The sequence below is a fragment of the Ictidomys tridecemlineatus genome, chromosome 7 (genome assembly GCF_052094955.1).
Source record: "Ictidomys tridecemlineatus isolate mIctTri1 chromosome 7, mIctTri1.hap1, whole genome shotgun sequence".
NCBI lineage: Eukaryota > Metazoa > Chordata > Mammalia > Rodentia > Sciuridae > Ictidomys > Ictidomys tridecemlineatus.
Window position 1 is genome coordinate 140,013,564 of NC_135483.1, and position 15,175 is coordinate 140,028,738.

The 15,175-nt window shown below is 39.2% G+C and overlaps 2 protein-coding genes across 3 annotated transcripts in view; both read right to left on the reverse strand.

Moving 5' to 3' along the window:
• On the reverse strand, nt 1-4,443 carry LOC101974931 (tyrosine-protein phosphatase non-receptor type 1). Its single transcript, XM_040294462.2, has one exon. The coding sequence runs from the start codon at nt 3,437-3,439 to the stop codon at nt 2,144-2,146; it is 1,296 nt and encodes a 431-aa protein (XP_040150396.2). The 5' UTR covers nt 3,440-4,443; the 3' UTR covers nt 1-2,143.
• A 5,155-nt stretch (nt 4,444-9,598) lies between these two features.
• Nucleotides 9,599-15,175, reverse strand: part of Mettl8 (methyltransferase 8, tRNA N3-cytidine) — an 87,456-nt gene continuing 81,879 nt past the window's right edge. The window contains exons 9-11 of one of the 2 annotated variants that reach the window (XM_021725916.3): nt 12,675-12,781; nt 12,468-12,533; nt 9,599-11,720 (exon numbers count right to left, since the gene is read on the reverse strand). In XM_021725916.3, the coding sequence (XP_021581591.2) occupies nt 11,572-11,720; nt 12,468-12,533; nt 12,675-12,781 (322 nt within the window). In that variant the 3' untranslated portion in view covers nt 9,599-11,571. Of the gene's footprint in view, nt 11,721-12,467; nt 12,534-12,674; nt 12,782-15,175 lie in introns of those variants that run through there. The other variant, XR_013424143.1, reaches the window with a different exon arrangement.

Genomic DNA, 15,175 nt, shown 5'->3' on the forward strand with positions numbered 1-15,175 from the left:
TAGAGTATACCTTTGTTTTTATTTTTATTTTCTGGTAATTCACTTTTACTGTGCTTTACACAAAGAATTAGTCTGTGAGACTGGAAATTATTCAAATGAAACAAAAAGCAACAACTGTCCTTCAACTGAGATAGTTTGAGAAACTGATATAGAGCCAGCTATTCGTTTAGAGTCATGTGGAAATGGTGCAAGATAGAGTTGCTAGACCTCCTAGCCATTTATTTAGCAGCCTAGTAAAGATTTAAGTGTAGTAGGGTTCCCAGAATGAGTCACCGGTTATAACTTCGGAAATTCATTTTGTTTGCAGTTCCCAGTATTCTAATCGTGCACTGTGTTGGCCCACACCCTGCAGATCCCATCCATCACTAAGGCAAATGTTTATAGGCTAGATGAGCTGCCGCAGGCTTGTAGGTAAATGCTGAAGAAAGTGACAGTGCATCTCTCTGAGCAGACTGTTCAGCAAGTAACAAAGGGACAAAATGAAGTCCACTCAACACTGCTCTAGCCTCAGTGTATGTGGGGTATGCTTTACTCAGCACTTAAAAGGTTTGAGTAATTCCCATGTCTGTTATTTCCTGCCATGTGGAAGCAAAAACTGATCCAAGACTTCTGATCTCTGTATCTTTCCTTATTCCCTGGAGGGTTGGAGTGACTTACCTAGTAAGTCCATACAGAAGATGAATTTAGCTCTTCTTCACTCTTTTTAGTGGAGGAAAGTGTTCTAATGGGCTTCACATGAGTCCCGTGGCTGTCTGGTTGTAGGTTCTGACTCTGGGGTTCAATATTAGGGAGGCAATTGTTTCAATACACCCTAAGAAGGTTTTTTTTTTCTTCCAGTATCAGTGTCATTGGTAATTGATCTGCATTTTAATCTTCATCTGTTGACATATTATGTATCTCTTCTTGGTTTAAAATTTGCGTAGGAAACAATATTTGGGGGGTGCCTCTCAAAGACTTCACCAGAGCATGGTGATTTCACATGGTGGTCTTATCTAGTGGGCTATTTTAGTCTGTATTCTTCACTTGCTTCCTATTTATTTCCTAATAGAGGAACTGAAATTTTGAATCACGTGGTTACTCTATTATACCTAATTTCCCTTCTGCAGAGTAGGAGCCAGACTTTCCTCCTTCACTCTGGGGAAGGATCTGGCTGGGCCAAAGAGTCCTTCTTCCCACACCTCTCTGAGTATATTTCTCCTTGAGTTGTGCCTCTATTTTTCCAGGTTTCTGGAGGGTCAATAAGTTCATGTGACATTCATGATGGAAAACAAACACAAAAATCCCAAGGGCTCTGGAATCAAATGAAGAATCAGAGATCAGAGTTTGCTCTTCTAAAAGATATCAAGACAAAATGCTTTACTAACAATTTTTGGGGCAGAACTATAGTTCAGGCAAGCAGAAAAGAGCTGTTTTCATTGCTCAGTAAAGGCTTTTTTCCCCCCCTGAGCTCAGTGTTTAAGCATACAGTCTGGTTTGCTGAGACTTAGTTACAAGTCACTCTTGCTACAGTCTTCCTTAACCTTGCATTTCTCTTTGGGTCACTGGAACAGTATTTGGCTAAGCTGCCTGCAAACATTGCCTACTCTAAGTCTAGAGTCCCATTTGCTTCTGCTGGTATCCTGTCTTACTGGTGACTGACCATACCTGAATGTGCTTCAGAGGAATGAATGGCCAACCCTGGATTCCCTGTCTCTCTACTGATACCATGTTTCCTCAAGTGGACCTTGTCTATGCCAAAAGCTTTAACTTTTACCTTTTTTTTTCTTTCTTGTTTCAAGCACATGGTATTTCATGGGGGACACAGAATCACTTACAATTTTAATACACTCAGGGAAAGCAGTGACCCAGAACAAGGTTCTACCAGGTAACAGGGGAGAAGACCCAGGAGAAAGTAATCTCCCATTGAGAGTCTTATTAAATACCAAGTGTTCATCATATATTACAACAGCCTCCACCTCCTCACGTGACCCACAGTCACTACATACGACTGCTCACAACCGTCCTCCTTGCCAGAACAGGTCAACACAGCAGGCTCATGGCATAGTCTTGAGTTCCCAATACTACCTACCATGGCAACCTGCTAGTTGGGCTGGCTCTGAGAGCCGAGCGGACAGTGGGTGGAGGTGGGTGGAGGAAGGTTAGGTTAGGTGCTGCTGTCGTACAGAAAACTGTACCAGAGATATGCACCCAAAGTGACAACTGAGGCCACGCACATTTTGACCAGGAAGAGCTTCCAGCTGGTCAGCTCGAGTGCTGGCTCCTCTTTCTTCTTCCTGGACTGCTTCTTCTTAGCAGAGAGGGCCACCTGCCAGCGCAGGCTTCTGCCACGCTTCCGACTTCTAAATTCAGTGACTTGACTCATGCTGTCCATGCTGTGGGGGTGCCTCAAGGGTGTCTTGGTTTCCTCACTGATAGGGCCATCTTCATCCGCCTCAGCCCCATCCTTCACCCGCTGATGTTTTGAGAACTCCTTTCGTTTCTCATTGTGTGGCTCCAGGATTTCCCTGGGCCTCTGGAAAGGTGGGGGCACATGCCCGGGTAGGGGCTCCAGGTCCTCGTGGGACAGCTCCTTCCACTGTTCCTTCACTGAAGAGTCTCCCATGATGAACTTGGCGCCTTCGATCACCACCAGGTAGGAGAAGCGCAGCTGTTCAGCTGTCTGGATCAGTCCCATCCGGAACTTCCTCATTTCCAGCAGCACTTTCTTGATATCCAGGGAAGAAGGGTCTTTCCTTTTTTCCATCAGTAAGAGGCAGGTGTCAGCTAGGCAGAAGGTCCCCGACCTGCCAATGCCAGCACTGCAGTGCACCACTATGGGGCCATGCTCTGGACTAAGTGACCCCGACTCGCGAACTTTGAAAAGAAAGTTCAGGAACGAGGCTGGTGATTCAGGGACTCCAAAGTCAGGCCACGTGGTATAGTGGAAATGTAAGATCTCTCGAGTTTCTTGATTCGCAAGGTTCTCTAGCTCCAACTGTCGCACTGTATAGTATGACTTGATGTCTTCAGAGATCAATGTTAATTTCAAATTTGTGTCCTCAAAAATCATCTCTGTTTTTTCTTTTGGTGGCCAATACTGGGCACATTTTAATAAGCCTCTCTCCATCAATCGGTTCAGCATGACCACAGCCCTGCTTTTCTGTTCCCACACCATCTCCCAGAAGTGCCCACACGTATTAGGTAAAGGGCCCTGGGTGAGAATGTAACTCCTCTCTGCTTCTTCCATTTTTATCAAACTAGCATTGATATAGTCGTTATCCTCCTGCTGCAGCTTAATCCGACTGTGGTCAAAGGGACTGACGTCTCGGTACCTGTTTCGGCTTCTGTTCTTAGGAAGGTTTGCCACTCTACAGGGGAAGTCACTGGCTTCACGTTCGATGTCCTGGTAAATGTCCTCCCAGCTCCCGGCCTTTTCGATCTGCTCAAACTCTTTCTCCATCTCCACAACTGGCCAGGGCGGCTCCTGCTCCGCCCACTGTCTGGCATCGGCTGCTCTAAGGTGCCTCGCGCTTTGAGCCCGAAGCCCGCCAACGCCACCACCACCCTAGCCGAAGCTGCTACTTACCTTTTTGAATATGGTATTTCATTTGTCATATTACTGTACATTATAGATTAAGCCCTTCAAAATGACAATACTCACACTTGACAGTATCTCTGATTTGTCAGTGTTTCTATATTCAATTTATCATTCAACTTTCCTAGACCAAACATTTTTTTTTTTAATGTTAAAAAAGCATTAATGCAGGGCTGGGATTGTGACTCAGTGGTGGAGCGCTCATCTAGCGTGTGCGAGGCCCTGGGTTCAAGCCTCAGCACCACATAAAAATAGATGAATGAAGCAAAGATATTGTGTCCAACTATAACTAAAAAATAAACATTTTTTAAAAAGCATTATTGTATAAAAGTATAGGCTCTAGTCTGTCTCTTTGGAAAGTTACTGACCTTGTAACAAACTATGAGTAAATTCCCTAAAGTAGGATGAACCAAGAGTAATTTATATTCATATGTAAGCATAATTATAGTATACAGTTGCATAACTAGAATAAAGCAATTGTAAATATACCAGGAAGAAGGAAGCACACAAAACTTTAAAAACTTACATGAGGGGGCTGGGGATGTAGCTCAGTATAGAGTATTTACCTAGCATGCTCAAGGCCCTGGGTTTCATCCCCAGAATGACACCCCCTCCAAGAAAAAGAGCTCCCTCCAACCCTATGTGAAGTACAAAAATGTTGAACCATGTAAGAGCCAAGGCTTCATTATCTCCACAACCTTGGAGACCTAGAATGTGAGGTAGCCTTAGCCAAATGGCTTCAGTATTACAGTGCCTCCTATTATAACAGGCTAGGCAATTGGCAATGAAATTGGAGTAGAGGTAAACTCTGCAGGTGTTATGCAGCATGTCACATAGTAAGTGAAAAACAGCAAAGAGGTAGTTCTTTATTCTTGAGAATTTTCTTGTACACATGATCAATGTCTGTGTGTACCTGGAAGAGAAACAATGCTACTAAAATGTCTTTTTCATGTTATGTACATGTCACAGTGAAACCTACTATTCTATTTATTATTATGCACTAATAAAAAAATAAAACCAAAATGTTTTGTAAAAACGTCTAAGTTATGGCCTTGGGATGTAGCTTAGTGGTAGAGTGCTTGTCTAGCACGCAGAAGGCATTGGGTTAGACCTCTAGCATAGCAAACAAACAAACAAACAAACAAAAAACAAAGCTATACTCTATAAATATGCACTATTACTATATTACTGTGTCAATTAGAAATAAATACATGTAAACAGACATTATTTTTTTAAAAAGTCAAATGTAATAAAAAGCTTTGAGGAATGGGGGGGGGAAATCTATGTTTGGAAAACATCAGCTTGCTTACCCAGGAAATCAACAGAACTTAATTTTCATTTCAGCACAGGGCTGCTGGGCACCCAGCTCCCTTCTCTCTGGATAGCAAACAAATCCCTAAGTTGCTGCTGAGCCATACTTGAAAGGCCAGTCAGGAAATGAGCAGCACTCCCGAATGGGAAAGCCTGGATCAATGTTTTTTTCTAAAGTAAATAAAAGATCTGCAAAAGTATTTCCTTGCACTATTTGGCAAGAGAAAGAAGCACCTGGAGAGTGAGTTAGGAAGGCAAAGCACATAAGAAATGGAGTAAAACAAGGATGGTTATAATGAAGCTTTGTCTCACTAATCTCCAGAGCCCAAGTGTTCTAATAGGAAACAAAGCTGCAAATGAAGAGACACTCACAGAGACTGGTTGATTATAGATATATTCATGGAAAGGATGAGTAGATAAATACTTTTCTGGATCCTGAATTTTATCTTTCATTTGGATTCTTTCGAAAGAAAGAACTTTAAAAACATCTTCTGGAAAGTCAAAATGGAATATATGTGTTAAAATAAATGAGGGCTGTGAGGAAGAAATACTAGCAATGAGAAAAAGCAATTATCCTTGGAGGCAGAAATTTCCTTCTTGCTTCAGTGCAGCATGTGATGCTGGCAATTTTAGCCATTTTCTTTCAGGTGATTTTCAGTTCCAAATACTGCTTGGGGGGCTACTATCTCAGCTGAATCTGAGGGAGCTGGGCACAAGCCTTAGGAGAAAGACAGGTTACTCTTGGGAGGCAGGAACTGAGAGAAATGAGGCAGTAATTGCATGATGTTGCTTGTGCTAAGCACATAGCATTAAAAAAATAATAAAAAATAAAAAACTCACTAATATAATTGACTCAACAGTGGTTCATCGCTATTTTCTTTTTAGTTATAGATGGACATAATACTTCTATTTTATTTATTTATTTTTATGTGTCACTGAGGATAGAACCCAGTGTCTCACACGTACTGGGCTCTACTACTAAGCCACAACCCCAGCCCCACAATGGCTCATCGCTAATTTTAGGAAGTCATATAGTGTTAGTGCTTTTTCCCAATGAAAGGTGACTGCCCTTCCCCAATATTTTGGAGAAAACAACAGATGATATATAATGATTAACTTAGGAAAAATTAATTTCTGCAATGAATTAGAAAGAGTCACAAAAAGGAGCAATGGATGGAAAATACGGCCAGAGAAGGTTGAGGTGGGAGTCTCAACTGAGCTCACTAGTTCAGGACTAGCCTGGGCAACCACACAGAGGGACCCTGTCTTAACAACAACAACAAAAAAAAAAAAAAAAAAAAGAGGAAAGGAAACGAAAGATTGCCAAAGTCCTTTTCTAAACATAACAAAATTCCTACCTTCCTTAACCAAACCTCAAGAGCCCAAGTAGAAGTGATGATGCTTGGAGCTTTTTAGGAAGCAATCAATGGCTTATTTTATTTGGCAGGTAACATCTGATAGAAAATCATTCTTTTTTTTCCTGGGGTTCCAGGCTCAACTTAGGGCCTACCTGCTGGAAAAAATCAAAGTTAAAGACATAGATCACTGGGATGCCAAAGACACAGCTACCTGGATACTATTTGTGACTGCTTGAAGTCAATGTGCTCCTAAAGTATTGATTCTTCCCCCCTCTTTATGAAATGTTAACATGTATTTATTCATTCACCTGCCTCTGGCTGTTCCTTACTAAAGGTTAAGTGGTTGTGAAACCACAGGCACTGGAGAATCAAAGGCTGTTGTTTTAAGCTCTTAGCCAAGTAGTTGTGCCTTGTAGGTTGCCTTTCATGAGCTCTAGCGGCAGCTTAGGGTGGGTTGTCTTTGACCATCTGGAGTTTTTAATGTGTTCCATCCATCTCATGCCAACCCAATTTGCTCAGTTAGGATCACTGTGCTCTGAGACCCTTTGAGATCATGATGCTCAAGGGAGCTGTGTTCTGTGGCCTCCTGGGCCTCTCCTGCAGGTGCACTTGCTTTTTCGGTTTGATGCTATTTTTCTTACTCTCTGTAGGCATTCACCGCAGAACTATTATTACTTGCTTGTTACTGCATGTTGCTGATTCATACTCATAGGAAAAATTAATTTTGTCTTCAACACCTCTTCCCTGTCATTTAAGGCATATGTTAATGAAAGACAGATTTTGGCATCTACTCTCCTCTATAGCTCTGAGACCACAATACCGATTCATTATAAATGAAGATACAACTGTTATTTTACTTCTATTTATATTTATAACTACACCAAAGCCATCTTGCAGGTACCTTTGTGCCTCTCAAATCCCAGACCATATTCCAAGAAATGCTCAACATTTCATGCTTGAATTGGCATTAATGTGGCATTAATGTACATACAAGGTTTTAAATAAAGATGTTTTTACTCATGTTTTATTATTGACACTTCCTGATTTCACATATTTTAGATTACGATAGAGCTGAATCTCTTTGAAGACATTTTAAGGGCTTTTCCTCCCTTATAGCACAGAATGGTTTTTTCCTTTAAGTGAGGAACAGGCAAGTGAGGAGTGCTCTGCTAGGAGGGATGCCAAACACAAGGCTGAAGCCTGAAGGGGGTGGGGCAAGAGCAGAAATGAGCCCAAGCTGAATGCTGAAAAGAACTGATTGAAAGCTTTTTGCTTTGTCATTCCTCTGTTCCTTTCTTTTCCAATTTTAACTGTGGACAAGGGCAGCCTACTTATTTCCTAGAATGACTGGATCTAGAATGAGCTATAACCTTGAAGACAGTCTGATCCAAACTCCTGCCCATTGCTACATAGCTCATCACTTGATTCAGGAGCCCTCTCTTCTCCAGCACCTTTTCCAGCAGCACTTGTGCCCATCAATTAAAAGTGCAGGATGAAGGGGAGGTTTTGGAATTAAATAGTTCTGAGTCCACATTCTGGCTCTGACACTTAATAGCTCTGATTTCCTCAGCAAGTTACCTAACACCTCAAAGCCCCAGTCTCATCTGTTAAATGGCTGTAATAAAAGCTAATTCATAGGAGCTTGAGGATTAAAGGAAGGACCGTGTACAGTGTATACAAAATTTAGCACTCACAGCTAAATGGAGAGTAGCTAAGTGGTTCAATAGGAACTAGGACCCATGCTTTCTGACTCCCAGGCAATACTTTTTCCACAGCATGATACTGTTTCTCTCACACAATGTCTCATAAAACCTTTGAAAAGTATCTGTTGAGTACTGCCTTGTAGATTGTAAATGCTGTTATTACTAACAATACCTCACATATATATTCAGTGCTCTAGAATTTCCAGCTTTCACAAGTTGGAAAATACCCACAACAACTGGTGACTAATAGAGGGGGGAAGGAGGAACAGAGGCTTTGAAAAAAGTGATTAGCGATGCAAATGTGAAGTCATCTGCACTTGTGAGGAGCATAATAAACATTAGAACCAATTAAAAGTAACAATGTGTGATATATTCAGGCTTCAGAACTTTGATGAGATGGAAAAAACAACCGGGATACTACACATGGAGTTTTGGGGCAAGAATTCAACTTACCTGAATCTAGATGGTTCAGATGGCTTTAAGTTGGGCCTACAGGAGGGCAGCTATTTGCATATGGGGAAATTTTTATATACAAACTAGAATACTGCAAGGATTTAGAATTACATAATGGTAGAAACCCCGATGTGTTCACAATTTGGAGACAAAGCATATGGAACTGAAACAAGCAAAGCAAATAAGTTCTCAGAAGTCAATGTTAACTGGGTGTTTCAATGTAGACAAATGTGACATTCTGAATAGCAAAACTTGCAATAATAGAAACTGTTATCTTGACTTTCTCACAACCTTCTAAAGTAGTTCTTCATGTGAGAATTTTTACATTTGGACAATGCTCAAAAGTGAATTTTTAGAAATAGAAACGGAGGGTACATTTTAAATATATTTCATTGTTGCTGTGGTATTAGAGGATAAATACACCTTTTTCTGTTAAAAAGAATATGGTATTCCCTCAGAAGATGAATTTTTAGATCTCAGACTATGCATAAACCAATTGGTCCCTGCTTTATGGAGGTGAGGGGAAAATTAGAATTTCAAGTAGTTATCAAATATTTTAAGCTAATACCCAAGCAGATACATTTTTAACACTTTATGAATTTTCCATATCTATAAACAAAATTCCAAATAGGCCTTGCCCTTTTCTTTTTCTGCCCAAATCTAAATTTTTGCCTGTCAGCAAACCCTGAGGAGGAGGTTGATACAGGTAAGTTAGGAAAGAAAAAGACTTAAGTGGACAAGCAGAAGACACCAGGAAAGGCCTGCTGTGCGGCCATGTGGAATAGGAGGTCTATGCTGGACAAAGCCCAAGACAGCCTGGTTTGTGTCTCACAGTCCAAATTTGGTTGATGTATTTTTGAAGCTTCTAAAGGTTAACTCACATGCTGTAATACATTATAGAAAGACATGAAGCTGAATTTTACTGTGCCAGTCAAGAGCCTGGCTTGAATCTGCTATTTAGAACTGAGAGAGACAGTACAATTTACATGTGTGAGAATGTGAGAATAATTTTACCTTCTGTTGTTTTTAAAACCACCTTGGGCCATGATTTTTAAACGGAGACAAGAGAAGATCTGCTGGGGTTCCCATAGCAACATTAACTTATCTAAACTGCCCTTGTTGTATGTAATACTTTCCTGACTAGTTTGGCTTTTAAATGTACGCTTTAATTATGAAATACACGAGTTAAGAGTCTCAGGCAAATTTTTACTCTTACATTTACTGATGTATGCACATTTAAACAGAAATTGATAACTATACTTCTTAGGACTTCCCACCAAGGCAAGTTTATGCAAAAACTTTTCTGTGGTCTTCTTTGCCACTGATTTCTGACTCACTCCATTCCACTGTATAGACAACTCTTCAACAAATCTCTCTAACACTTTTATAAAACACTATAGCAAGTATGAAACAGAAATCAACTTCAGATGGCTCCAGTTGAAACTAGAAGTCAACACACAAATATTCTAGACTGTTTCCGAACTGACTCGTTCTTGCCCATCTTCTCTCTACTATTCCTCATCATTAACATTTCACACCAAAAGACTTGTCTTATTCTGAGGACAGAAAGTCCAAGGACTAGCCTGAAGCCCACCTCCTCTAAGAAGCCTGATTCTTTTTAAAACTATGTCAAGTGTTACCACTACTAGGTGATGTGTTGATGGTGACAGACCAACATCCATCCTCCTCTTTTTGATAACAGGGTTTTGATTTTCCTTTGAGGAACTTTCTTCCACTCACACATTCTGGTGGTAAATCAATTAAGCTGCCTTGTCCCCAGTTCAATAAGAGATGAACCCATGACCTAAGCTGGACCGATTCTATTCCTCTAGAAAACTGAATTTCAAATAATTTGAAAAGGAAAAACAGATGAAACTTAATTATTCCAATGATGGCCCTTTCAAGAAATTGCCAATTTCTTCCAGATGCTGGGACTCACAATCAAAGTTCACTAGCTAATGAGTTCTCCATGTGAGTATTTGTTCATATATTATCTTATATCATGATTTAGAGGTTTAAGATATGCACATTTTGCTTTGCCAGCTAGATTCTACTTATGCTCCCTGAAGACAGGGCTGGGTCTTTATTGATTATATTATTTTACATAATTCAGCACAACATAAAGTACTCACTGAATATTATGTAATGAAAGACCAATCTTAAAAACTCCATTTTTACAAAGTGAAGTTTGTAAACCAACATGTGTTCTTTGAGGCAGTGGAGTAAATAAATCTTCAATTGCTATAGGAATTTTCTTGGTTATGACAGTTGTCCTAAAGAGAGTCTACAACAACTTGTACATCTAAGAATGGCCTAAAAGTAATGTTAGCTTGGCCATACTTTCCCAATTTTAGAAAAGAAAGAGAGGGGCTGGGGATGTGGCTCAAGCGGTAGCGTGCTCGCCTGGCGTGCGTGCGGCCCGGGTTCGATCCTCAGCACCACATACCAACAAAGATGTTGTGTCCGCCGAGAACTAAAAAATAAATGTTGGAAATTCTCTCTCTCTCTCCTCTCACTCTCTCTTTAAAAAAAAAAAAAAAAAAAAAGGAAAAGAAAGAGAAACTAAAATTGCATTTCAGACAATAGTTTTTGAATCAAAAAACAAAAATACCAAACCAAACCAAACATACAAACAAAGAAAGCTTTGGGGGAAAAATAATAATATATCTTGATATTGGGCTTGTAGCTTTCCCTAGAAACATGACATACTGCCTATCTGCCACGAGATGACAACGGAGGAGGGCTTGACTGGGAAAAATGCTTTACTAAGCCTATATATATAAATATAGAAGACGATTTTTCTGCTTCTTAAAAAATGGCAGGTTATAGTTTCTCAAAATTATCTGATTTATTTTAGTAATTTAATTGAATGTTTTTAAAACTCAGGGAAAAGCAAAATTTGGTAGATGTAATAAACCCAAACAAGCTTGGGTATCAAGTTTTGAAAACACAGAAAGTGGTACACTCTTCCAAATCACTTAAATGTGCTTCAAATGCTCGAAGAGCTCACCCATGATAAGACAGAAGGAAACAAATTCTCTTCTTCTTTTTGTCTTTTGAGAAATAAAAGATTTGCAGGAGCCTTTGGACAGTGTAGTCTTCTGGCTTTGTACTTCATCATGGTACATAGTTCAGTCATGAGAAAAGAATGAAAATATCACTTGGAGTTATTCTAACTTGGGTGCAATGGTTTCTGGAATTTTCCTTGAACCCACACTCGGTGCATTTTCACTTGTTTTTTCCTATTAACTTGTAAGCGATGATCAACCAGATTTTGCTTTTCATCTAGCCCAGCCTTGCAGAACAAATGGTGGACTTCCCCTGTAAGACAAAAATGGCAAAGACAGGACATATGACTAAGGAGGAGGTAATGAACAATGGAATATTAGTGGAATGTTTGACATTCAAATTTCATTTATACCAAGAAACACTGTCCAATACAACTAGGTGAAGGAGTCTGTGAAACCAAACAGGTTTCTTCTACCTTAGAAAAATATACCAAGCATAAACAGACTAACATAGCAGGCATAAATGGATACACAAAACTATTGGTTGCTGCTTTCAATATTTGAAAAGTGCCACCTTTCTGAGCTTTTTTGTTGGTTTACAGAGACCCTAAATGATACGTTATAAGAGTACTTACATAAGTTTTGGGAAGTCTTTGAATGCAGGATTCATTTGGTACTGTCAGAAATGCTTTTTTAAAATGAGAAATTGACTAGAGGTAAGTAATTTTCTATAGACTTATAAAATTCCCTCTTTTGGCTGTGGAATATTATCAATTTTTCATATCCAGGCTAACAATATCTCCAAAATTACATATTGCACCTTTACTTGAGTTGAGAGTATAGCAGGTGATTCTTTAAAGTAGTTTTAACTGGAAGAAGATTAAAAGGCAAAAAGGCCATTTTCAAGTTTTTAACGTAGATTACAAGCACCAAACTATGAAGCTATCCAATATTTAATCATGACTAAAGCCTCAAATTTATAGCTTTTGAGTTTCTCCATGCAAATAATAACCAAAAAGAGTTTTTCAAGATAATTATTTCCTCTTGTAGGTTAGCATACCTTTTGTAAAGAAATATGCTCTGGTACCGTCTCCTCGAACATAAAAATTTTCAGATAAACAATGCCCTAAAAAAAAAAAGAAAGAAAAGAAAAGAAACACTTGGTATTTCTTAAAAAACAAAAACCCCAAACAACCTGACATAAAATAGATAAACAGAACATTCTTTAAAACACATAAAAATAACCCCAAACTGAATATATCATTACCCTTTTTAAAACGAAGCTGGGTATTATCGTATCTCCCATAGTCCCGAAATAACAGCATTCCACCAGGCTTCAGTAACTTTGACAGCCGGTTGACAACACCTTGCATCCTTTGAAAACAAAGCAAGATACCCTGTTTGTGGAAATCTTCTGCCAGATTTAACCTTCTTAAAAACAAAGTCAGAGAAGCTCAATAATGCCAAAGAAATTTAAATCATCAGTGTAAAGGCAACAAAAACAAACATATTGTGTAAAGAAGGAATTAAAAAAAAAAAAAAGAGCCAGGTGTGGTGACATATGCCTAGGGGATCAGGAGGCTGAGGCAGGAGGATTCCCAAGTTCAAAGCCAGCCTCAGTATTGGTGAGGCACTAAGTAACTCAGCGATACCCTGTCTCTAAATGAAATATAAAACAGGATTGGGGATGAGCCCCTGAGTTCAATCCCTGGTACCTTTCGCCCCCCCCCCCAAAAAAGCTATTGACTTGCTAAATGACCAGATTCAAAAGCCCTACAGTTTCAAGAAATCACCCAAATGACTCTTCATACAGCTTGATATATGATGCTGAAAGCTGAACTGCAAAACCATTAGATGTCTCTTAATATTTAAGCAAAGCAAGGTTGTTCTGAGGGAGACAAAAAGTGAAGATACTTCATTTTCCTTGCAAAATAAAAACTACGCCACAGTCATTCCAAATTGTACATTATCCAGACAGGGATTATCTTTCCCCAAAATTAGTTCATTCTTCTGATTAATTTTTTGTTCAAAGGTACTCTCATTCACTTTATGAAGGAGAGGTAATTTTTTTCTTCTTCTATCCTATCTATGTGGGCATTAAATTCTACATCCTCTCTCTCCTGCTTTTTCTTTTTTCTTTTTTTAATGACATATTTGTTGTTTTCTTTTTTCCCCCATTGGAACTCCCTTAGTACAGACTCCTCACTTCCTAACATGCTTTTTATTCTCCCATCAACTCTCTCTGCACATTATCAGTGAATTATTCTGATGGTCAAAATGGTGGTTTTGACCATCAATCTCCTTGTTTACAAATTTTTGTGATTTTTAACCCATAGGGCAAATTTTTATTTCTTAGCAGAGTTCTTAAGATCTCTTACTAATGACCCCAATGAATCCCTCCAACATCCTTTCTACTTATTCCCAATCTGAAGCCCCTCCTCTAGCCACACTGTTACATTCTTGGTTCTGAGCACCTATTCCTTATGGAAACCATTGCTTATATGGTTTTCTCTCTCTCAAAAAAATCTCTTTTCCTTAATCCCTGCCTATTTAAATTTTATTCACACCACAATTCCTACCTCAATACTGGAAAGCCTTATGCTTTCTTCCTTTTATTCTACTTCTATGACTTGCAGTCAAATATGACTCCTTATAACTGCTTAACTTTGTGTTTGGGGTTACGTGTTCATGGTGCATGTGTTGTTATGCGCCAGGGATGGCAGATTCAGATCTCATGTCAATACTGAGTGAGTGGCATTAGTTGCCTATGGAGTTCTGTTCAGGACTCACAGAGCCCACTGGGAATGACAATCAAAGTACAAAACTGATTATCAATGTCTGCCAAGGGCAGAGAATGGTAAATGGCAGCCTGTGTTGTCCTTGTGGTCTCTGCTTTATCCAAGCTACTTAAAGCTGCTGAGGTTTTCTACTTTGAAAACGAGGAGTTTAGATTTGTTAATATGTAAATTACTTCCAATTACTTTAATATGTAAATTAAAACACTGTTCAGTGGAATAGAGGGGTATAAGCCATATTATATCATGTTATGAAGGAAATAGATGAGAAAATGAAAGCTACTATGAAAACAAGAAAAATATGACAGAGATTGTAGATTAGGTGAAAAGTCCTTTTAAAAAATGGGAACGAAGGTACACGAAATGGAAAAAAAAAATATATTTTTTCCTTGTTTATTATAAATCATTTTCATATTGTGCTTATATCCTTGGGCTTTGTCAATGAAAGAAAACCATACCTAACCCTTAAAATATTCACTTTCAAGATAAATGTTTTATGTATATAGCAAAAGTTCTGTAATTGTTAGTAAAACAAAGATGAAACTAAAATGCAAAAAAATAAAAACCATGGACTTCAAAATACAGCTAGCTCCGTCTGCACATCCTTTCCTCCAACTATCCTCTAATGTCTGGGCTTGTGGATAAAGGTAAGGAGCAGGGCGTTGTTCTTCTTGAGCATCCTGGTTTTGGGTCAGACTGCAGTTCCAGAGCTGCTTCTTGAGAACCACAGATGGGACCAGGCTGGAGAAGAGGTGAACAAGACAAAAATGGGACAAAGCCCTTTTTCTTTCTTTTTCCTGCTTGGGCTGACTCTGCTATATTCTCCTCTGCTGGAGGGAGATGATGAGAGGGAAGGATGGGACAGGACAAGGAAAAGAAGAGATTTAAAACATGAGTATTTGTAGATTATCTACTCTATGCTTGGATCTACAGGAAGTATCTTATACTTTCATTTCAATAACCAGGACAACTA